Source organism: Zootoca vivipara, chromosome 7, assembly GCF_965207765.1.
Source record: "Zootoca vivipara chromosome 7, rZooViv2.hap1.1, whole genome shotgun sequence".
In the NCBI taxonomy this organism is placed as follows: domain Eukaryota; kingdom Metazoa; phylum Chordata; class Lepidosauria; order Squamata; family Lacertidae; genus Zootoca; species Zootoca vivipara.
This window is the reverse complement of record NC_142590.1, coordinates 82,916,227-82,939,329: the sequence shown is the minus strand read 5'-3', so window position 1 is coordinate 82,939,329 and position 23,103 is coordinate 82,916,227. Positions and strand designations below refer to the sequence as shown.

The 23,103-nt window shown below is 43.2% G+C and overlaps 1 protein-coding gene across 1 annotated transcript in view; it reads left to right on the top strand.

Annotated features, from left to right (window-relative positions):
- The first annotated feature begins 1,197 nt into the window (after positions 1-1,197).
- LOC118088429 (piezo-type mechanosensitive ion channel component 2-like) overlaps positions 1,198-23,103 on the top strand; it is a 56,899-nt gene continuing 34,993 nt past the window's right edge. The window contains exons 1-21 of the mRNA XM_088673566.1: positions 1,198-1,338; positions 2,980-3,172; positions 4,176-4,317; positions 4,958-5,120; positions 5,715-5,799; positions 6,360-6,493; positions 8,441-8,704; positions 9,284-9,398; positions 9,772-9,953; positions 11,357-11,505; positions 12,967-13,134; positions 13,745-13,786; positions 15,233-15,265; positions 16,285-16,332; positions 16,677-16,869; positions 17,793-17,969; positions 18,519-18,665; positions 19,209-19,409; positions 21,571-21,775; positions 21,995-22,096; positions 22,731-22,896. Coding sequence (XP_088529692.1) covers positions 1,198-1,338; positions 2,980-3,172; positions 4,176-4,317; positions 4,958-5,120; positions 5,715-5,799; positions 6,360-6,493; positions 8,441-8,704; positions 9,284-9,398; positions 9,772-9,953; positions 11,357-11,505; positions 12,967-13,134; positions 13,745-13,786; positions 15,233-15,265; positions 16,285-16,332; positions 16,677-16,869; positions 17,793-17,969; positions 18,519-18,665; positions 19,209-19,409; positions 21,571-21,775; positions 21,995-22,096; positions 22,731-22,896 — 3,050 coding nt within the window. The remainder of the gene's footprint in view (positions 1,339-2,979; positions 3,173-4,175; positions 4,318-4,957; positions 5,121-5,714; positions 5,800-6,359; positions 6,494-8,440; positions 8,705-9,283; positions 9,399-9,771; positions 9,954-11,356; positions 11,506-12,966; positions 13,135-13,744; positions 13,787-15,232; positions 15,266-16,284; positions 16,333-16,676; positions 16,870-17,792; positions 17,970-18,518; positions 18,666-19,208; positions 19,410-21,570; positions 21,776-21,994; positions 22,097-22,730; positions 22,897-23,103) is intronic.

Here is a 23,103-nt window from a genome sequence, read left to right as displayed (position 1 = left end):
GCCCTTCAATGAGAGGACAATTTCAACCAGAGGACTGTACTCCATGAAGTAGGGACATGGCCACACTAGTGGGACCGACCCAAAACGTTTTGTTGCCCTCCCTCCATTTCCACATACAGAGTGGCATTAGAATTTTGCTTGAGCACTGGTGATAGGACAGAATTCTCCACCTCCCCTGAGAAGAAAGTTCTAGCTTCGAGGGTGCACACACAACTCTGCCCACCCTCAACATTTTGCCGCCACTCTTGGTACCCCAGTGTCTGCCACCTGGGGTGGCCACCTCATTCTGCCTAACGGTAGGACTGGCCTGTACCCTAAGAACTTGCAAAAGTTCCTGGAGTGGAGTTCCATACCCTCCAACATTTCTCCGTTTCCCCTCAAAAAATGCCACCAGAAAAGGCAAAGGTATAGCCGGTTTAAATTTTGCTATGCTCTCTCCTTGGTGGTGGGGCATGTTGAGGTCCATGCAAATAAAGTCTACATTTTTATTTTTCAGGGTCCACCGGGCAGATGCTCAGCGCGATCACCTACACTAGCTTCGTTTTCCTTGTGGTTCAAGCAGCTTTTCAGATTGCTTTCCATTACCTGCCACCTAATGGTAATGTCTGCTCAACATCAATTAGGAATGATTTAAACTCAAAGGCAAAGAAAGATGCTATTGCAATATTCTGCCCACCTGTGATTCCCAGCAACTGGGGAATTAGGTTGTTACATTTGCCTGTGTTGAACTGTGTTTCCCATTTTAATACCCATTCACCCAGTTTAGATTAGAGAGATGCTTTTGTTTCTACCACCTTGAACAATGTGGTGTCATCAGCATATGTGACCCCCCCCCACTGAGTCTATAACTATGGTTCTTTTCCTTTTTAAAAAAGATTTCTTATGGGAGAAAGTGCTGTGCCACTTTGGTTTTCTGAGGTAAGACTTAAATTTTATCTTACATTTTCATTCTTACACATTGCATATTGATCAACTATTGTACACCATGTTGGAGGAACATTGTGGGTTGGAGCATCTGTCCCCCAAGTGGTATTTAAGCAAGATATGGAGCACTGAAAGTGGGGCAGACTCGGGGAACTTTGCCCTTCTTGACTGCAAAGCCTTTAACCCTACAGGGTTCTAATGCAACCCCTTTTCTTTAGGTTTAGCAATCTCGATGCTTGGAACATCATTTGTCTTTTGGCTCCTGATATTGGAATGTTTCTCACCAGTCTCACAATCGCACAACTTTGCAAGAAGAGGGTCAGACTTCTCAACCGGAAAGCCCAGCTTCGTCCAAGAAACCAAGACCCGTTTCCTTGTGACGACGAAGAGGAGATGGAAGAGGAAGAGGAGATGGTAATTATATAGACCTGTGTTCAAATTTCTTGGCCTTGTAGCATATGAATAAGGTTTGCAAGGGGGAAGAACAAGTGCTTTCCCTTTTTATTATTATTTTGAGTTATTATGTAATATGACAAACAAAACCCAGCAGAAACATACATGTTGTTGTTGTCGTTTAGTCGTGTCTGACTGTTCGTGACCCCATAAGAATGAATAAATGCATTTACACAACATATGAAATGCATAAATGAATTATGGACTAGATTAAGCATACCACTCTTAAAATATTTCATTACTGAGCTAACAATAGACCAATACTTAAACATTTTAAATAATTCACTCTATCAACCAGTGGGGGAAACCCTAACTATAAATATGTTTTTAAGCTAAATTTCAGAAAAGGGCAGCCAAAATGATCCAGGATTAGGAGCAAATCACCTATGGAGAAAAGTTATAATATCTGGGACTTTTTGGTTTAGAAAAAAAGACAAGTAAGGGGGGATGTGATAGAGGTGCATAAGAAAGTGGATGGGGGGCAGATTTTCCTCCCTCTTTCATAATTCTGAAACAATGCTGAATGTTAGAAGATTCAGGGCAGACGAAAGACTGAACTTCTTCACGCAGCGCATGGTAAATTTGCTCTCACATGATACAGGGATGGCCACAAGTTTGGCGGGCTTTAAAAAGAGGATTAGGCAAAATATATGGAGGATTATGTTTTTGGTGGCTACTAGGAATGATGGAGCTGCCTAGACTGCCAGAGGCTGAATGTTTCTGCATACCGGTTGCTGGGAATCACAAGCGGGGAGAGAGCTGTCACAAATCCTCTTGCATGCATCTGGTTCGCCACTGTGAGAACAGGATGCTAAGACTAGATGGGCCTTTGGTTTTCTCCAGCAGGACTGTGTTATTAGATTATAGTACATTTCCTCTCCTCACACGACCTATTTCTTGATCACATCAGCTGCTGGATGCATGAATGCAACAAAGGGATTGTTACTAGGACAGGACATAGGAGGGTGTCTCCTACATATGGTCAACCGCTGGGAGAACAGGATGCTAGGCTAGATAGGCCTGCCGGGATCTTCTTAAGCTCCCGAGTTGTGATCTGTGCTTTCCTTTATCCCTCTCAGTAGGGACAACCAGTTGGAATGTACTCATCTTGCACAATGAGCCGCAGACTGAGAAATATTTAACGATGGATTATTTGCACCGACTTCCAGGCTTTGTATTCTGAGCTTTCATATATTTGTCTTCAGCGAGGTTGCTCATTCATTAGGCTGAAGCGTGACATAAACCGGGTTGCAAAAGACACAGGATGAGCTTATCTCTCTTCTAGCAATCGCCTTCATCTATTTAGGGATGTCGAACTCTTTCGCAGTTTGAAGAACAACCATGATAACTAGGTGAAATGGCATTGTGGGCACACCATGCTTTTGTTCCAAGTGAAACGTCCAAGTGACGCTAGAGTGTCAGAACAATATCCATGCTGCAGGACAAAATACTTACATTATGATGTCTCAGAACCAGAGACATTATTAGGGGGCAGTCAAGTGGACCCAACTCCCAAGATTTTTGCTCTGGGCCCCAGATCTCTGCTGACTGAGCTATCCCAGCTATGGATTGATTCTCATTTCATTGTTTCTGCATCTGCAGGAATCCGAATCAGAAACTGACAATACTGAAGACGAGGAAATGGAAGGTTCACTTGGGAAGGATAATCTGGAGGATGGCCAACAAAGATTCCTTCTGAAACTCACTTTGTTCCTAGCGGCCTTGAGGATCCTTTGTGAAGGTCTATTCAGCAGTGCTGGGAAACTGGCCGCCGTGCTTCTGTTGGGCTTAGCAGGTAGAAATGTTCTACACTATTTTACTGTGCGTTTCATGACTGGCAGCTGAATGGTTGAACTGGACTCTATTGAGGGGGGAGGGGAAGTAATGCAAGGTGATGTGTGTCAGTCTCCACTTGTGACATTTCCCTCTCTGATGGGCCATTCAAGTTGTCACTCAAGATTCGAGTTCTCCGGTGCATGCATGCTCCTCCAATAATATTCTCTGTTTTTAATCAACAAATGTTTAATATGTAAGAGGGACTGCAGCTTCCTGTTCTAAATTGCCATAAGTCTGCCAGAGATAAAGGATGCATACATTTAAAACTTATGACTTCCCCTAAAGAATCCCGATAACTGTAGTTTACCCCTCATAGAACTCCCACCCCTTAACAGACGACATTGCCCATGATTCTTCGGGAGAATTCCATGTACTTTAAATGCATGTTGCGTACGCAGCCGAACCCAGTTTTCCATGAAAATCTGAAGTTTTGCATTTTGTTTCCTTATCCATAGGCATCATCCTACCTTCGGCAACTTCTGCGGTTTATTTCTTCATCTTCCTAGGCTTGTCCTCCTGGTGGTCTTGCCATCGGCCAATCAGCCCAGTTGCCTTCCATAGTTTGTGTGTTTTGGTTGCAATATTCAGTGCAGGGCACCTGGGTGCTTTTTACCTGTACCAGCTGCCGTACTTTCAGGACCTGGTTCCTCCTGAAGACATTTATGCCAGGTAAAGAGATCAAACTCACACGCTGAAGAAGATGGTATGTAACCCAGTTAAGAATTGAGGATTATATGCACTAGTGTTCCCTCCAGTTATAAACAATTAAAAATATAAGTGCCCTCCTGGATTAGACCATCAAGTCCAGCATCATGTTCTCACAGGGGCTTATGGGAAGCACACAAGCAGAATCTGAGTGCAACAGCACTCTTCCTACTTGTGCCTCCCAGGGACATGCTGCCTCTGACGATGGAGATAGAAGAACATAGGCTTATCCGCCATGATTCTCCCTTCCCCTACAGCTCCCCTCTCCCCACATTGTTCCGAAGGGTCCCCCGGCCCCCTGGAACTGATTAGGGGGCAGCTGCAAGGGAGAGGTGGAATCAGCATAAATAATTTCCCTCCCTATTTTGCTGGCGGAAGCCTCCCTCTGCTGGATCAAAGGTGCCTTTCAATTTGATCAGATCCTGCCATTGGAGCACCAACAGCAGTGGGTCCTGCACCTTCCCTGTGGAACGCCCTCCCATCAGATGTTAAGGAAATGCACAACTATCTGATTTTTAGAAAACATCTGAAGGCAGCCCTGTATCGGGAGGTATTTAATGTTTGAGGTTTTACTATGTTTTTATATGTACTGTAAGCTGCCCACAGTGGCTGGGGAAATCCAGCCAGATGGGTAGGGTACAAATATTATTATTATTATTATTATTATTATTATTATTATTTCCAGTGAAATTAAAGTTCTGCCTGTGGCCTTGATCTATATGATGCCCCATTCACACAAGCAATGCTGCACTTATTCAGTGATGATCAGGGGTGCCAACTTAAATAAAATATGGGGGGCAGGACCAGGCAAGCCCTGCCCTGTATAATCAATCTCATGACATGGAGCACACATACCATTTTAATGGCAATGCCCATCAACTTATTTTGGGGGGCCACCCCACTCAAATATTTCATTGGAGGTTCCAAAGTTGGCTGCTACAGGTAAATTAGTCTTTCTTTGACATTCTTGTTTTTCCTCTCCTGTTTCCACAAAGATCAAGTAGCAGCAACCTCTTCACCATTTTCTCCATTTCTCTAGGGTCCTGGGCTTAGTGCCGCTTATTAAGACAAACATCACTGTGCCCTGGAAGCTCCAAGTTCATCCCCAGCTCAGCTGGCCGGTTGCTCTGAATCCTCTTGTGCTTCTTGTCCTCTATTACACTCTGGTCATGATGCTCCAGAAATGGGCTCTGCCTCCTAAGGTATGGGATAGAGTCAAATACGACATGCATTGCCAGCTGTATCTCCCGTGGTCTGGAATGCCCATATTTTTTTCTGATTGGATTTTTGGATGTATATTGATGCTTTTGGATTGTTCTGTTAGACAGACCAGTTTTTCTGCAGCCCGTGTCAATTTCACATGTATTTAATCATAAGTCAATTCCATCCCATTTTGGGAGGTGGATTTAGGTAAGCGCGACCGGTTTGGTTGCACTGGGTGCAGAGCCTCGGGGACGCCTCAGGGAGCTGCTACTATTTAGAATGGAGCGTGAGAGGGTGCTGAATTTTAGCATCACATTGGGCACCACTGAAATGTGAGACGCCAAAGTTCACCACTGCCATTTGCACAGTAATATGTGTGTCTGTCTGCACTCATGTGTGCGTGGCTATGGGGGCCATTGTGTAGAGCTCTGCAAAGTGGTACCTCTGGAAATTCTCCCGACTTGGGGTTATGGTACTCATGCAACTTTGAGCCTGGACTTCATGAAGCCTCTGTTGTACAAAATCAAAATTTTCAACCTCTCTCCCCCCCCCCCCCCGCTCAGGAGATTTATGTTCCAAATTGAAGCTTTCAGAGTACTTTCCTTTTGCAGTGTCAAAGTCATCGTAGCTGTGATGTGAATGCCTACATCAATGAAGGACACAACCTTTCCTTCTCAGGTATATTTTCCCTTTGTAAGGCTTTATTCAAGGTGTGGTCATTTTTGCACCATTGGGACATTGCAGTTTGCCAAGATTTCAATCGATCAAAGATGTAGAATTGTCTGCTGTGATTTTAAATGTGTAAAATGCTTTAATCCTTGTTATAAACCACCTTGGTAGGCATATTGATTGAAGTACAGTACATTACAGAAGCCTAATTGCTCTTATTCTTCTTATTTCTTTTCATCTTTACTTTTCTCTTATTCTTCTTTCTAAGAACAACAAACAACAACTCTTTGTTATTATCAAGGGATGCAGTTATAACCTAGAATCTCAGGCTGCCCCTTGATGTTATTTTAGCCATTGCATTTTTCAAAACCGCATTTTCCAAGGGAAAAGGATCATGGTGCTGTATGGGTCATTTATAGGGGGAAATGGGCAGGCAAGAGAGAGGTGTGCTTAAATATAACACTGCAAAGTTTCCAAAAGTTTATTAACTGAAGCCAGACACTGGTGTTTGTGTGTTGTTGTTGTTTTGGTTAATTTACCCTTTGCTACAAATTTTGCATTTCTTGCAGATGAGACATGCTCTGAAAATGCATCAGAAACTGATGATGAACAGGGTACTGAAGGAAATAGGGCTAGTACCTTTTTATCATTGGCACGATTCCTTATGAATCAGAGCTACATCACTGCGTTGATTGCCATGATGGTAAGATACGGACTGAAATAAAACCTCCTTCTGTTTGCATGGAAAGATGGAGGTTTGTCCCATATTATCACTTTTTTTAAAAAAAGGATTTGTGGTGCTATGGTGAGAGAGCGCTTTAATCCAACTCCTCAAACTTAAATTTCCAATATGCGATTGAATCTGTCCTGAAAAGCACTGTAGTCTGAAGGCACCCTTAGTCAAAGACATGTATGTAGCAATTTCAGAGTTATAGCGGCACATAACTTCAGATATCAGTATTAACATGGTGGCGCTGTGGTCTAAACCACAGAGCCTAGGGCTTGCCAATCAGAAGGTTGGCAGTTCGAATCCCTTTTGCCTGGAGAAGAGAAGGTTAAGGGGTGATATGATAGCCATGTTCAAATATATGAAAGGATGTCATATGGAGGAGGGAGAAAGATTGTTTTCTGCTGCTCCAGAGAAGCGGACACGGAGCAATGGATGCAAACTACAAGAAAGAAGATTCCACCTAAACATTAGGAAGAACTTCCTGACAGTAAGAGCTGTTCGGCAGTGGAATTTGCTACCAAGGAGTGTGGTGGAGTCTCCTTCTTTGGAGGTCTTTAAGCAGAGGCTTGACAGGCATATGTCAAGAATGCTTTGATGGTGTTTCCTGCTTGGCAGGGGGTTGGACTGGATGGCCCTTGTGGTCTCTTCCAACTATATGATTCTATGATTCTATGATCCCCGCGACGGGGTGAGCTCCCATTGCTTGGTTCCAGCTCCTGCCAACCTAGCAGTTCGAAAGCATGTCAAAGTGCAAGTAGATAAATAGGTACCGCTACAGCAGGAAGGGAAATGGCATTTCCCTGTGCTTCTCTGGTTCACCAGAAGCGGCTTTGTCATGCTGGCCACATGACCTGGAAGCTGTATGCCAGCTCCCTCGGCCAGTAAAGCGAGATGAGCCCCGCAACCCCAGAGTCGTCCGTGACTGGACCTAATGGTCAGGGGTACCTTTACCTTTTTGTTGTTGTTGTTTAGTCGTTTAGTCGTGTCCGACTCTTCGTGACCCCATGGACCATAGCACGCCAGGCACTCCTGTCTTGCACTGCCTCCCGTAGTTTGGTCAAACTCATGTTCGTAGCTTCGAGAACACTGTCCAACCATCTTGTCCTCTGTCGTCCCCTTCTCCTAGTGCCCTCAATCTTTCCCAACATCAGGGTCTTTTCCAAGGATTCTTCTCTTCTCATGAGGTGGCCAAAGTATTGGAGCCTCAGCTTCACGATCTGTCCTTCCAGGGAGCACTCAGGGCTGATTTCCTTAAGAATGGATAGGTTTGATCTTCTTGCAGTCCATGGGACTCTCAAGAGTCTCCTCCAGCACCATAATTCAAAAGCATCAATTCTTCGGCGATCAGCCTTCTTTATGGTCCAGCTCTCACTTCCATACATCACTACTGGGAAAACCATAGCTTTAACTATACGGACCTTTGTCGGCAAGGTGATGTCTCTGCTTTTTAAGATGCTGTCTAGGTTTGTCATTGCTTTTCTCCCAAGAAGCAGGCGTCTTTTAATTTCGTGACTGCTGTCACCATCTGCAGTGATCAAGGAGCCCAAGAAAGTAAAATCTCTCACTGCCTCCATTTCTTCCCCTTCTATTTGCCAGGAGGTGATGGGACCAGTGGCCATGATCTTGGTTTTTTTGATGTTGAGCTTCAGACCATATTTTGCGCTCTCCTCTTTCACCCTCATTAAAAGGTTCTTTAATTCCTCCTCACTTTCTGCCATCAAGGTTGTTTTATTTATTAGGGCACAGGGTCCCTAGCCTTGATCTAGATAGCTTAGAAGGTGTGCCTTAATTTAGACTTCTTCTACAGTTTTAGGAGTTTATATTTGTTCAGTTGTGGATTACATGATGTTTGGAACTGCAGTGTTACCCAAAATATGTGTGCATCCATCTGCCTGTCTATCTTATGTATGCATTTTCCAGGTTTGGAGCATCACTTATATCAGCTGGCTGACTTTTGTTCTGCTGATTTGGTCTTGTGTCATTTGGATGTTGCGCAACCGTCGCCTCTACGCCTTGAAGAGCTCACCTTTCCTTGTTGCCTATGGAAATGCCTTGGTGGTCCTCAATTTCTTTGCAGGCCTGCACGCTTCCCAGGAGGAACTGTTTCCTGGAGTTTCAGCCTCATTGCTCGTGGACTTGGATTTGAAGCCTTATTCACTGCCCTGTGTCCACCTAGGAGTCAAGGTGAGCATCCTTCAATTCTGGGTTTTACTTTCAGGCTGCGATCCTAAGCACACATACCAGGCAATAAGTCAGGATGGGATAAAAGGGAGATAGTAGCCAGGTTTCTGCAACACACTATGAGGATTCGCAAATGTTATGCAACATTAACTTAAGGGTTAGATGCAGATTTTGCAGAGCGATTTTATTGTACCGAACCTTATTGGAATCTTGCCTATATGCCAATAAAGATTTGTTAATTGAATTGCATGAGGACGTGGCTGCATGCGTGGGACCTTGGAAAGTTGTGCAGATCATTGCTGATTCATTCATTAATTAATGTGTATGCCACTTATTCTGGGCGGTTTACAAGTATAAAGAAAGAACGACACAAGCATTAAAATGTAAACATCCATAACTGAAGTATGCAATAAAGCAATCCCATTGACAGCATTAAAATAGGAACACCCATGATTAAACTATGCAATAAAAGAATTCCATTAAGCTGTCTAGAGTTGGCTCGGTTGTGTGGGATTACTACTACTACTACTACTACTATTATTATTACTATTACTTAAAATGTTGGTGTGATTTTTATTACAGATTTTATATCTGTTTACCTTCTGGCTGTTGCTAAAGCAGTGGATGATGCAGAAGCAAAGGCAGAGAAAAGAGGAGGAAGAATCGCTCAAGGGAGTGAGAGTAGATGGGGCAGCTGGTAAGAAGATTTAATACTTAGTAAAGTTAGCCCTGAACTACTACTATTATTAATATATATTTTTAAAGGTGGGTTTTAGCATCTGTATTCAGTCCAGGGGCAACCCCAGGAAAACTAGTTCAGAAGAGCAAAAGGCGATTAATAAGGAAGCAAGGGTTTTGCCTGCTTCTAAGCACTGGCCGATTCCTGAGAGCATGTTTGTCGAGCATTCCTCTTGAGTTGCAACCTTGAAGGTGACAGGCAAGCATAATAAGTGAGAAAGAAAAATGTTTTTTTGAGGGAGAGGAGTAGTTTTATTTTAGAATATACTGTACTTGTGAATGATTCGACGATATTGATGACGCTTCCGAATGATTCTCCACTTCTCTTGCAGAAACGGACAATAGACAAAACATTCTTTTGGGCATCCTTGGTTCTGTGCTGCAAGGGATGCTTGTAAAATACTGGATTTATATCTGCTCTATCATGTTCTTTATTGTCAGCTTCAATGGCAAAGTGGCCCTGTACAAAATTCTCTACATTGTGCTTTTTCTACTTTGTGTGGCTTTGTACCAGGTAAGCAAGCCTGGAAATTGGAGGCATTTGCACTCATGCTTTTTCCTACTAAAAAAAAAATCGCAGCAGTGGTTTTGAGCTCTTTGTTACCTGTCAGCTGTCAGTTTAGTTCAGGGGTCAGCAAACTTTTTCAGACCTTGTGGGGGGGGGCGGACTATATTTTGAAAAAAAGAGAAAAGAACGAATTCCTATGCCCCACAAATAACCCAGAAATGCATTTTAAACAAAAGCACACATTGTACTCATGTAAAAACACGCTAATTCCTGGACCGTCTACGGGCCGGATTTAGAAAGCGATCCGGCCCCTGGGCCTTAGTTTGCCTACCCATGGTTTAGTTAGTTTAGGCACTTCACAGAAGATAAAGCAGGAGTAGGGAGCACTTTCCAGAATGGAGTCTGCATGCACTTGTGGGCAACCTTCTGGGGTTGGACTAGATGACCCTCAGGATCCCTTCCAACTATAATTCTATGAACTCTCTCTCTCATTCTGTCTCTCTCTCTCTCTCCCCAGTTTAAACATAGTTCCAGTATGGATGCAGATTGGGATAAATATACCCACTTTCTTTCTTTCTTTTATTTCAATTTTATACATTTCAATAATAGTACAATCATTTTAAAATTTTGAAACTTGACTTCCTTCCCCTCTTTCTGTGGTTCTTTAAATTCATTTTTTATATTTTCTGCATATTCCAAATTAACTTAATTTACTCATTTATTCATCTACTTTAAATATATTCTCATATAAAACTGCAGGTTATTAGAATAATCCTGCAGGTTACAATAATCCTGCCAATGTTCTTATCTGTTTACAGTTGTTGTTGTTGTTGTTGTTGTTGTTTTTGTAAATATTAAATAAACCATCTCCATTCTTTTATTAAACAGTTTGTTACAGTATCTTGATTTCTTATTTTTCTGGTAAGTTTCGTCATTTCTGCTATTCAATTCTTCTTTTGCTGGGACTTCTTCTTTCCATTTTCAGGCAAGAACATTTTGGCCGCTGCAGTCACATACATGAATGAATTTTTATACAGTTTGGGTAGTTCTGTCCCTATAATTCCCAAAAGGAAAGCTTCTGGTTGTTTTTTTTAAATAAATAAATAAATAAATAAATAAATAACTGTCATTTTAAACATCCTTTTCAATTCATTATATATCATTTCCCAGTAAGCTTAAACCTTACTACAAGACCACCAAAAGATACAGATAATTATGATGTTTTCAGTACTTTCTGTGGTTTGGGGTCGAATTTTGTTTTCAGAAAAGAGGCGGAGGAACACTGAGTGCTGTGCAGTTCAGGTTGACTTGCCCAGCCCACACCTGTTATACAAATGCCTTTCCAAAATGTCCACCATACTGTGTTCAGAACCAGTACAGTACTAAGGTATGTGGAAATGTGGTTTCAGGTTCATTATGAGATGTGGAGAAGAATCCTGAAGAGTTTCTGGCTCACCACTGTTTTTTATTCAATGGTGGTGCTCATTGCTATCTATGCCTATCAATTTGAGATGGTGTCAGCGTTTTTCCTAAACACCTTGGCGATATCAGAGGAGAGGTAAGGGCTTTGTTTTATTTATTTACTGTGATCTCCGTGGCTGGCTGGGGATTTGAAGATGGGTTTCCAAGTCTTTTGTTTCTGACATGGTAACAGCACCACCGCACTGGGTCTCATTTAAAATATTCTAATCCAAATTTTTATCTTGAAATTCGTTATAGCATCTCGGGTCTATTGCACAATAGTTTTTTTTTAAAAAAAATGTAGAGTTTTTAGCTGCGGTTGAAATTAGTTAGCACTGCCAGCTTGCAGTGACTCTGATGTTCTTCCGTGGCGTTATCTGCCTAAAGAACTCTCTTTCTGACTTTTTATAAGAGGGTTAATTCTGCCACCTGTTGGCTGAGCCTGTCCCTCTCTCAGGAGGAAGAATGAACTAGGTAGCATGGATTGGGCCACCAAATTGGACCATTTTGGTGCTACCTCTGCCACAGGATCTAATCAGCAGGGCTGTTTGTCTGTGTGTGAGAGAGGGGGACTTAAAATACCAGGGAACACACACAAAAATTGCCTGCACAGACCTGGGATTGTGAGCTGTGCAGTTTGAAAATAATTTTGCAGGATATGCCATATCAAACATTATTTATCCGTGGAGTACCAGAGCACTAGAACTATTCCTAATGAAAAGGTGGGGGGGGGAACCCCTCACATCTAAACCAGTGATTATTGTATGCTGGGGAAATGAAAGAACAGGGACTGAATGATTATTATTAATGATTATATTGGTTATTCAATTTATTAGTCGCTTGCTATGCAACTGTGTCTCTAAACAACTTACAAAACTTTAAAATGTAAAGCATGATGTAGAATTGAAAAGGAAAGGGAAAAAAGAACAATCCTTTGCAATATCCATAAAACAGACCCGGTAAAACAGCTGCAAAACCGTATCGTCCAGTGAATCATCATGATCTGTCAAATGCCTTGGAGAATAAATAGGTTTTTACCTGGCACCAAAAGGATGACAATGGTGGCACTAGGTGGATCTCACTGGAATGATTGGCTAGTTTGAGTAGGGAAAATGCTGAAAGAAATGGAATCAGGAGCAGAAATTGCTGATGTTCACTTATTCATTCCATGTCCAGAATGGAAATCAATCCAGGGAATGCAATTCACTGTTGTTGCTGTTTTCAATCTGCAAGCAGTGCATAAGTGGTGACACTCCCCCCCCACCTGCACTGCATTTCACTTGCATTGAAACAAACAGCCCCAACATTGACATTAATGGTGTGGGGTAAGGTAATGATACTGCAATTAATTGCTAAATTTGATTAGGTAAAATTCCACCGCAGCAGGCAGAGAGACAAATAACATAGTTTTTGCCGGAAGCTAAACTGCAGCAGAACGGAAACAGCATTGCATGGAACAAACACAGGGCAGAATCGAAGTCTTAACACTAAGAACCTATTGTGTGAATTACCTCCCCTTTCTTCCCCCGTGTGGATCTCTCTCCTTTCCCCTTGACAGATTAAAAGACCTGGGTCTTGAGAGGTTCAGCACAATCGAGCTGTTTGCAAGGATTCTGCTCCCTGGCGCTTTCCTTCTGGCTTGCATCCTGCAGCTTCATTACTTCCACGAAGACTTCCTGAAGGCCACAGATCTGGCTAATATTTGCATCAAGCCACTTTCCGGAAGGTGCTATGCATGATCCATGAGTTCATGTTCTACAATGACAGATAATTGTGCATTTGTGTGTGATAGTGTGATTGTGCAGCTTACATTTGGAAGTGTGTGTCCCATCCACCACTGAGGAACATCGGCACCATATATTTAAAGCACACTTGAAGTAATAAATCCACTCCATTTTGTGCTGGCCAGAGCACATTTGGAGTACTACGTCCAGCATCTTTTTTAAAAAAATCATTTTTTGTTTTTAATTAATTGTCACAGCACTTGGGTAGAGTAGAGGTCTAATATTGTTCGGTCCCAGCTCCTGCCAACCTAGCAGTTCGAAAGTACATCAAAGTGCAAGTAGATAAATAGGTACTGCTCCGGCGGGAAGGTAAATGGCAATTCCGTGCGCTGCTCTGGCTCACCAGAAGCGGCTTAGTCATGCTGGCCACATGACCCGGAAGCTGTCTGCGGATAAACGCCAGCTCCCTCAGCCTATTGAGCGAGATGAACGCCGCAACCCCAGAGTTGTCTGTGACTAGACCTAATGATACCTTTACCTTTACCTTTTAGTGTGGTGCTATCCTGCAGCAGCTGGAGTAAAATATTGAGGTTATGTTCTGTTTCTCCCCAGTGACAGCAACACTGAGACTCGTGTGCATTTTCTGGCTAATATGTGAGTTGGCTTTCTGTCATTAATCTTTTTAATGCTTTCCCTTGTAGTCTGCTTCATATGCCTAATATAAAAGGGGGGCAGGGTGAAGCTGAATACAGCAAGGAGATTAAAGAACATCAAACAGCGGAGGGCTGAAATTTTATATGTAAGGGGGCAATTATGAGGAAAGAAAGAGCAGAAAAGAGAGGGGCAATCTGAATGAAATAACTAAGATTTCTAATTTCCCATCTCCTTAAATTTTGGCAAACAGCAGCTATGGGGGAGCCCCAGTACAGATCAGGACTGGGGCACCAAGAAGGGTCACTGGCCCTCAGTGAAAATCCCCTCCCCTAACACTGTTTGCTCCATTAGGGAAAACCTAAGTGTGATCTGGTGTGATGTCTCAATTGATCCAGGTTAGGATTCAATTTCCCCAAACCACTACTATTTTGAAGAATTTCTTCCGCGAGTCTTCTGCTCCAACACTTATTCTGTGAAAACTGCCTGTTATCACATTATAGGCTGGCTGGGTGAAATCACATAGGACTTAGCTACGCAGCTGCAAATAAAACGTTTTACCGGTAGATGTGTTGTAAAGTGCATTTATACAAATGTGACACAAGATGGCGATGATGAGCTACGGCAAATTCAATATATATATTTTTCAAAAGCGTTTTCACAACCTTTGTTATATGTGACTAGATTCCTCCGTAGTGTCACTGTCAGCCACCCATGTTGGCAAAATGCCAGTCCCAGGAGAATTCTAGACTACTTGAACAGCCTGTCCTTTGCTCATCGTTTTCACAAAGCCAAGACATTGCAAAGCCTATAGACTGGAAATTATTTACCACTTGGAAAATTAGTAAGAAGAACTTTGCACAAAGTTCCTGAGAATCTTTTGGGTTGTATTAATTGGAAACATTTCCTGGAACAATCAGGCCAGGATGATGCTCTTAGGCTATCTTGGGACTGTCAGCAATGCTCCTTCTTTTATTTGTTGACCAAACTGGCTGGGCTTGATGGGAACATTTGCATTCATAAGTAGGAAGCAGCTGGGCTGGCCCCACATGAGATGACATAGCAGATGCCCCCCTCCCTACCCAATGTCATGGTGTATAGTACCCAAGGCAGGTGAAGTTTTGTTTTTTTAAAAAAAAGAAATATAATAGTTTAGTATTATCATTGTACAAAACAGAAATGCTCACAAATAATTTTATAAGATTACAATAATTAAAAACACCACATAGTTGTGCACTGGCTTAATATTTATTGTTCCAAAACTTAAGAGGAGGAATTCAAGATTGCACTCTTCCAATTGTTCCTTCTGCCACAAGCATTTCAGCCATGCCAGATGGAATCTGTGCACTGTTCTGCGGGTTCTTCTGACTCCCCGCCCATCCCATTTCAAGTCTTTTGGGTTTATAATGCAATTCTTAATACTGTGGTTTTTGTCCCCCGTATTTTCAGGCTTAAGGAACATATCCTGAAGCTGCAAAGTAGGTAAGCTTGAAAAGAGGGACGTGGCGAATAGAAATGTTTTTGAGTTTGTTTGACCTTCTAAGTCTTTTGATGCAGAGAAGATCATGACATGTTGCCTGAATCCCATAAAGGAGTTGGAATGTGAATTGAGAGCATACTGTATACTGGATCAACATTGGCACAGATAAACACAGGCCTCCTTGCACTAGGCCAGGCATCCCCAAACTGCGGCCCTCCAGATGTTTTGGCCTACAACTCCCATGATCCCTAGCTAACAGGACCAGTGGTTGGGAAAGATGTGAATTGTAGTCCAAAACATCTGGAGGGGCAAATTTTGGGGATGCCTACACTAGGCTGTCAGGGGCTTAGACTGAGCAGAGGCACCTGTCCACTCAATTCTCCTGACTAAGTGGGTCTCCTACCAGCTGTGGTAACTTATCCCTTCCTCTACCCCCCCCCCATTGAATGTGTAGGTGAGCAAGACTGAGCTGGACTAGGATCTGGATCCCAATCCAGCCTCACAGCGGCAGGCCCAATCTGGACCCAATTTCTATGGCATCCTGGAGCTGGCACCAGAATTGGACCCAATTGCCCTGCCCTCCTTGGCTGCCACCACGACTGGACTGTGAATGCAACAGTGTCACCACCACTCCACAAAGCCCCATGGATGGGTGGTGTTAGGATTGCAGCCTTACTAAGAGGATTTTAGTCTATCTGCACAGAACACATTGTAAGGCATATTCATGTGCACACCCCCATTTTTTGCACAATCAGCAGTGCATTAACTCATTCTTCATGCATAACTGGAACTGGACTGGAGTAACTATAGTTAGGCTGGTATCCTCAGGTACAGCCATACATCAAGCTTGCGTAAATTATGACCAGGCCATACGTAATCTGCCAGACATATTTTGGCTCATCGTGTTGGGTGAACCAGACCAGTGTGTTGCTAAATTCTAGGCCTACTCAATAACAGAGGCAAAGCCACATTGGTCATGCAATAACGGTGGCTTTTTGCTGTTTTTCTGTGTTTTCCACAGGCTGGCTGCTGAACAGCTACAAGATGACATTGAGGATGGATTGGAGAAGCCTGAGAACTCAGGTGAAAACATGGGAAAGTGCCATCAGGCGAAACCAGGTAATGATGAACAGCTAGCTCCTGTGCTGAAAGTATAACTAAGCATGGAAACAAGCCTGCCATTTGGGTTTGTGCTAGTAAATAGAGCCTGCTTCTTGCAAGCATAGTTGCGTTCCAGGTTGATCCTCCCCCAGTCCTTGTATTGTTAAAGCGGAACTGAGATTTATTAAACTCATTATGGGAAGCCATAGCAGCAGATCTGCCTTATTGCCGATTGCCATGCTCTTCCTTCAGCCCTCCTTTTGACAAATCACACTTTGCTTCTCCATCTATTGCTTTGCATTATTTGAAAAGTTATTCCCCCTCCCCTCCTGTTTCCTTAGTGGAAAAGATGAGTGAATGGACAGATGTGGTTGACAGTGTGGTGCCTCATCTCCTGAAGCTCTTAGCAACGATTCGAGCAATGCAGGCATTTGCTTGGCGATTTCTGGAACTCCACATCCTGAAGATTCTGTCCACTTGGATTATCTGGATCACGGTACACGAGGTCAGCTAATAACTATCTTGCTTGTCTCAAAGCCTGCAGGGAGACCCAGAAAGCAGAGTGAAAATCCAGGCAAGGAGGGCTGGACCATGGACAGCTCTGAATGGAGTTGGAACAAGCTCCTGAGCTTGGACCCAAGAGCAGCAGGCTAGGACCTTGCTCCAGCAAAGGTCTGGAGCCAACTGAAATTTAATTAAGCTGCAGGCAGATCAGGTTTTTAGCTCCTCTGCTGTAGAAACCTGTATCACGCAAGAGGGTGATGCTTGATTCTTCAGGTGTTGACTTTGCAGTGCTAGTGGTCCTGAAGCCATGGAGCCGGTAGCAGTACTGGTCCCAAGGGTCTCTGTTTTCTGCTTGTGGGTCCACGCAGCCCTGGCCTTGCCACCAACCTGCCCTGTCCCAATGCCATCCAGGTGATTTGCAGTGATGCCTGGGTCGGGAGGGCAGCTTCGAGGCTGTGCCATATGACACAGGGCTCCCTAATTTGAAGGTATATATCTGTACCAAGGAATGGACAGGCCCATCAAAGTTTGGTCCATCCCAGTACTTCATGGGAATGGGACTAAGCCTGCCCCACCCCCTTCCCGTGCAAATTCTTTGAAATCTGTGTGAAAACACACAGGTCTTTTAAAAAGTACTTACAAGTTGGTGCAAGCGTTCAGAGGCAGCTCTGAAATGCGTGTGCATGGCTGTGGATTGTGAAGTAGACCCACAATCTGATCTGGGTCATGATTCACCCAGATCAAATCATCTGAGCCTGCTTTGGAATCTGAATTTGATGTCCCTGTAGATACATGTCCTTACTGGTCCTTGTTCAGGCAAAATGTTAGCACCCACTTCCTCCGTAACTGCAATGTATTAAAATGTTTATTGCAAAGTGACCCCAGTCGTTGTTGTTTCTGTTGGTGTTTGACGTTGGTTCATAGGTGTCTTTGATGAACTACCCTTTCTTCATCCTCTGGGCATTTGCCCTTCCATATTCCAAGCTGTGCCCACACGCCTCCAGGATCTGTACGTTTTGGTCCTGCGTGATGGTCTTCTGTAAAATGGCATACCAGCTGAAATTTGTCAAGCCTCTGACATATTCTTCAAACTGCACACAGGTCAGCTTGCTAATGTACCAAGGACCCAAACTTCTGAAGAATTTTCTGTGCTTGCTTGTGATTTCCTTAGACCAGGGCTGGGGAATCTCCAAGTCATGGACAAATTTGGCCTGCCTGAGGGACCAATTTGGCTCGAAAGGCCATTCCCCACCCACCTGCCCAGCAGCTGATGTCGCTTAGATAGGGCTGCCATACGACCAGATTTTCCCAGACATTACCGGGATTTTAAAGACGGAATTGATGTCTGGAGGGAATTTCTGAAAGGCGGTGCTTTGTCCTGGATCTTAGGCAAGTCAATTAAAAAATCGCGTTTTGGGGGGCATTTTGAGGGGAAAAAACACCATCAACTTTCAGGATTCCTGATATGTCCTGGTTTTGGGGTGTAAAAATGGTGGCAAATTGGCAAATGGGGGTTTGTGCTGGTGGGTTTCTTAAAAAAAGCTCAACAATCTTGGGGTCTTCCTAAAAAGTTCAGCATCTTTTGGGGTGTCCTGGTTTTTACTCTTTGAAATATGGCAACCCTACACTTAGAAACACTTGTCTCCTCAGGGGCTTCATTCAAATATGACTTATTATCACTACACCAACATGGATGAATTACTGGAAAAGTCCTTGTTGTACAAGGCCCCTGTTGACCCAGCACATTGGTTTGGAGGGCTGTTGAAGTGCAGTGACAATGTTCTCCCATGTCTAAAGGTATGGTATGAATCTTGTTTAAACACTCGTGTGAGGGTAAGTGAACACGTAGATATTACAGTCGTTTCAAAAACACTTGATTATGTGCGAGTCATACATACGAAGGCTGGCCCTGCTACTGGGTAGAGTGGATATTTGTCCAGGCTCTTGTTTTGTGTCAGCCACTAACCAACTCACATTCAGTGTGGTACAGTATAAGGAATAATCTAGCTGTGGGTGGGGCAGACATTGTTCCTGTTGTCTACTACCCAGTTTCTACTATTTTAAGACGTAGTCGTAAAATAAGCCATAGCAGGATTTTTAAGCATTCAAGGAATATAAGCCATACCCCGAAAATAAGACATAGTGATAGGCGCAGCAGCAATGCCGGCCGCGGCAGGAGGAGGAGGAGGAGGAGGAAGAAGAAGAAAATAAGACATCCCCTGAAAATAAGCCATAGTGTGGTTTTTTTTTGAGGAAAAAATAAATATAAGACGGTGTCTTATTTTCGGAGAAACACGGTAGGCATTCTTATGAAGCATTCTTCTTTTTTCCATTTTGTAGAATCACCTCACCATTCTGATTCTTATGGCTCTAGAGGCCACAGTGCATCGCCACCAGCTTTTTTACCGAATTCAGAACCAGCTGCTGCCGCCTCCCACAGGGAGCGTTTTTTATGACGTGGCCCGGGAGAATCTGGATGATGGGCTCCTGAGTTGCATCAAATACTTTGTCAATTACAGTTTCTACAAGTTTGGACTAGAGGTGAGAAATGATTAGCAAGAGAGGGGAGGGCTGGAGGTCAAAAGAGGTTTGGTTTAGAGAGGGACACATTTCAGTGTGACATCTGAGATCCAAGCAGAAGCCAAGGCAAAGCTTTTCCTGGAGCTAGCTCACATTGCTTAATATGTCCCCAGTTTCATGAATGGAGAGAGAAAGCAGTTTGTGTCACCCACATGCAAATGGAGGAAGTCTCATGAGAAATGGACAGTGCAAATGGTGACCTGGCACCCAAGGCTATTACCCCAGAGGCACTTTTACTTAATACTGTACACACTTGCACAGAGACATTTAGCCAGGTGTTTCTGTATTAGCCTTTCCCCCCTGTGATACAGATACCATTGGCTCACTAATTTATATTTCTTTCACAAAAATGTCATTTATTGGCTTAAAGAGTTTGTCAGAATTGCAGTAAAGGAAAGAAGGCACTCGTTTATTCTTGAGAAGTGAGGTGATGTTCCTCTCAAGCGGTTGCTTTCAGCCTGATCCCACCTTCCTTTTGGAAAGATGTGATTTGTGATTTTAGAATGAATTTAAAGTCACCCTTCCACTACAGGTTTACCAGAATCAAACCAGGATCAAACTATTTCGCACCGCCAACTCATGTGATCCAAAAGTGTGGTTCTTGATGTTGTTGGTAATGATGTGGAATCCTCCCTCCTTGCCTACCCAATTTTCTGCTTTTATTGGTTTGGAAGATTTGCCGCCCTTTCCTTCTTTCTTTCTTTCTTTCTTTCTTTCTTTCTTTCTTTCTTTCTTTCTTTCTTTCTTTCTTTCTTTCTTTCCTTCCTTCCTTCCTTCCTTCCTTCCTTCCTTCCTTCCTTCCTTCCTCCCTCTCCTTACACAAACTACTTGAGAACTTCCTCAACTTTTAAACTTTTCTTTTTTTTAAGAAGAAATAGCAACAAATTAAAAGCAAAATAAAAAAATTCCTTCAGTAGCACCTTAAAGACCAACTAAGTTTTTATTTTGGTATGAGCTTTCGTGTGCATGCACACTTCTTCAGATACCACGTATCTGAAGAAGTGTGCATGCACACGAAAGCTCATACCAAAATAAAAACTTAGTTGGTCTTTAAGGTGCTACTGAAGGAATTTTTTTATTTTACTTCGATCCAGACCAACACGGCTACCTACCTGTAACCAAATTAAAAGCAGCTGCTTTTAATGGTTGCTTCCCTTCCTTAAGCAGTTCCAAGCAGCAGCACTTCCTGGCTTTGCAGAAGGGAAGAGCACCACAACTAAACATCTGCCAGGTAGTGCCTTTAAGAGAAAGATCGATGACTCCTGAGAATTCACATGGAGGTGTGGCCTGGCTAGGATGAGCTGATTACTACTGTGCAAGCTCCTAGGCCTCATTAGGAATAAAGTTTGATTCCCCGCCCTGCCGCTCATTAAGTCAGCTTATTGTACATAAGCAGCAGAAGTCAACACACACACCACTGCATGCCATTTAGATTCCCACAGCATTTTGTAGTGTCGACCCCCTTCTTTGCCACCCTCACTTTTCATTAAGAATGAAAGAAGAGCCTTCCTAGATTACGCCAAAGGCTCATCTGTAAGTAACTATACAACCTTTAGAAGAGATTTGAAGGCAGCCATGGATAAAAAAAAGATTAACGATTTATTATGTTTATATAGGAATCTGCCCAGAGGGCTAGGGAAACCCAGTCAGATGGGTGGGGTATATAACAATAATAATGGAATAGATAAATATGTTGATATGCATAGATTAAATATGTAAAGATGAACCAATTAAAAGTAAGGCTAACAATGGATAGATAACGAACAGGATAATGTCACAAAATAAAATATACGTTCATTTATAAGAAGTCGAGTTGTGGTGGAGGGAATTCACATGGGTGTATTTTATTGTCTTTATTATTTTGATGTACACACAGGGTTTGTCTCCGTTGATTTGTAATTGTAAAATTGTAAAATAGGTATTCTTTTGGGATCAATAAACAAATTAAAATAAATAAATGAAGGAAGGAAGGATGGAATAGGATGCCCCTATTTTCATTGAAGAAAAGTTGAAGAGTATGGAATTTCAGCTTGCCAATTACAATTTCCTTTCTGAGCACAGGAAGCACACGAAAAACACCTGGGGTGCTCCTGAACCCCCACCCTCCCTTCTGCTCTTTCAGACCTGCTTTGTGGTTGCCATCGGTGTGATTAGGCACCGTATGGACTTGTATGCCCTCATCCATGCCAGCTGGCTGATTTACCTGTTGAGCTGCCGTCGGAGGAAAGCCATAGCTGAAGCCTGGCCCAAATACTGCTGCTTCCTTGCCAGCATCGCAACCTTCCAGTATCTACTCTGCATTGGTCTCCCACCTGCTTTATGCCAAGGTACATGCAGAACGGTGTGTTCTAGCAGGTAGCAGGGCAAGTACATTTGGAGAGGGGGGTCGTCTAATTTAGGATGAGCAAAAGGGTGACTATGCTGTCTGCTGGATAGCCAAAGTTTTGCCTCTTGGCAGTTCCCTGTGAATCAAATGTGCCCAGACAGTAAGCTCGGAAATTAGTTTAAGATGCTTTGTGTAATGCAGATAATCTCTTTACTGGCAGATTATCCGTGGAGAACCTCTCACTGCCTGCTCCATTCAAATCTGATTAAGTGGCTCTATCTGCCAGATTTTGCCAAGAGGCCTGATGCTAGTTTTCTCCTTTGTAAGTATAATCTGTAAAGTCATGGGACACCTGCGTAACAGTCGTTAATAGCTGTTTCTTCCAGAGGAGGAAACATCTAAATTGCAGCATGATATAGTTTGTCAGGTAACATGGGAAAACTTGAAAAGCCGGGTGGGTTAATAGCCAACTGCTATATACTGAGCTGGCCCATTGGTTCATGTTGTCAAATGTGGCCCTCCAAAGTTCTCTGTGTGGCCCTTGGGACTCTCTCCACACCACCCTCCTCCTCAGCCACACCTCCTCTTCCCAGGCCTTTTGAGTGTTTTTGCCTGCTTGTCCTTGAACTCTGATAATGTCCTTTGCTTGTCTAGATGAAGCACAGAGATGGCGGTATGTGTATAGAAACCAGCCTACTATACAGTACAAAGGTTATGAAGCGGTCTATAAATTTGTTTAATACTGCTGTTGCTACTGCTACCATTTGCTGTGTCGTCCAAAGCCGCGCGATGGTTTGTTTCAAACAAACCATGAGCAGTAAGCCAAAAATAAGCCAAGAACAAACCTTGGTTGCTCTACCTTCTTTTCTTCTTTTAAGTTTACAATTAAAAAGCAGACAGAAAATATTCCAAATAAATCAAATCTCTTTCGTTGCCTCCTCTCTCCCCCCTTGCAGATGACTTCCTGCTTCTGCTCGTCGCCTCTCTCCAGTGGCAGGTGTTTGAAGATGAGAATAAGCTGGTTGTGAGGATGCAGGCGGGAGACAATGTTGAGATCAGCCACAGCCTCAACCCAGCTGGACTAAGCGAGTACAGTCTGGTACCAAACTTTATCCACTGCAGGCAAGAAACTGTATTCGGGGCCTAGGAGTCTGAGTGCTGTGTGTGTGTGTGTGTGTGTGTGAGAGAGAGAGAGAGAGAGAGAGAGAGAGAGAGAGAGAGAGAGAGTGCTCCATAAAGCAAAGTGACACTTGTGTGAGGATCTGAGAGCCACACAACAGAAATGCTTGCTCAAGATAAAATAGCCTCCTTCAGACTGGTAGCTTTCCC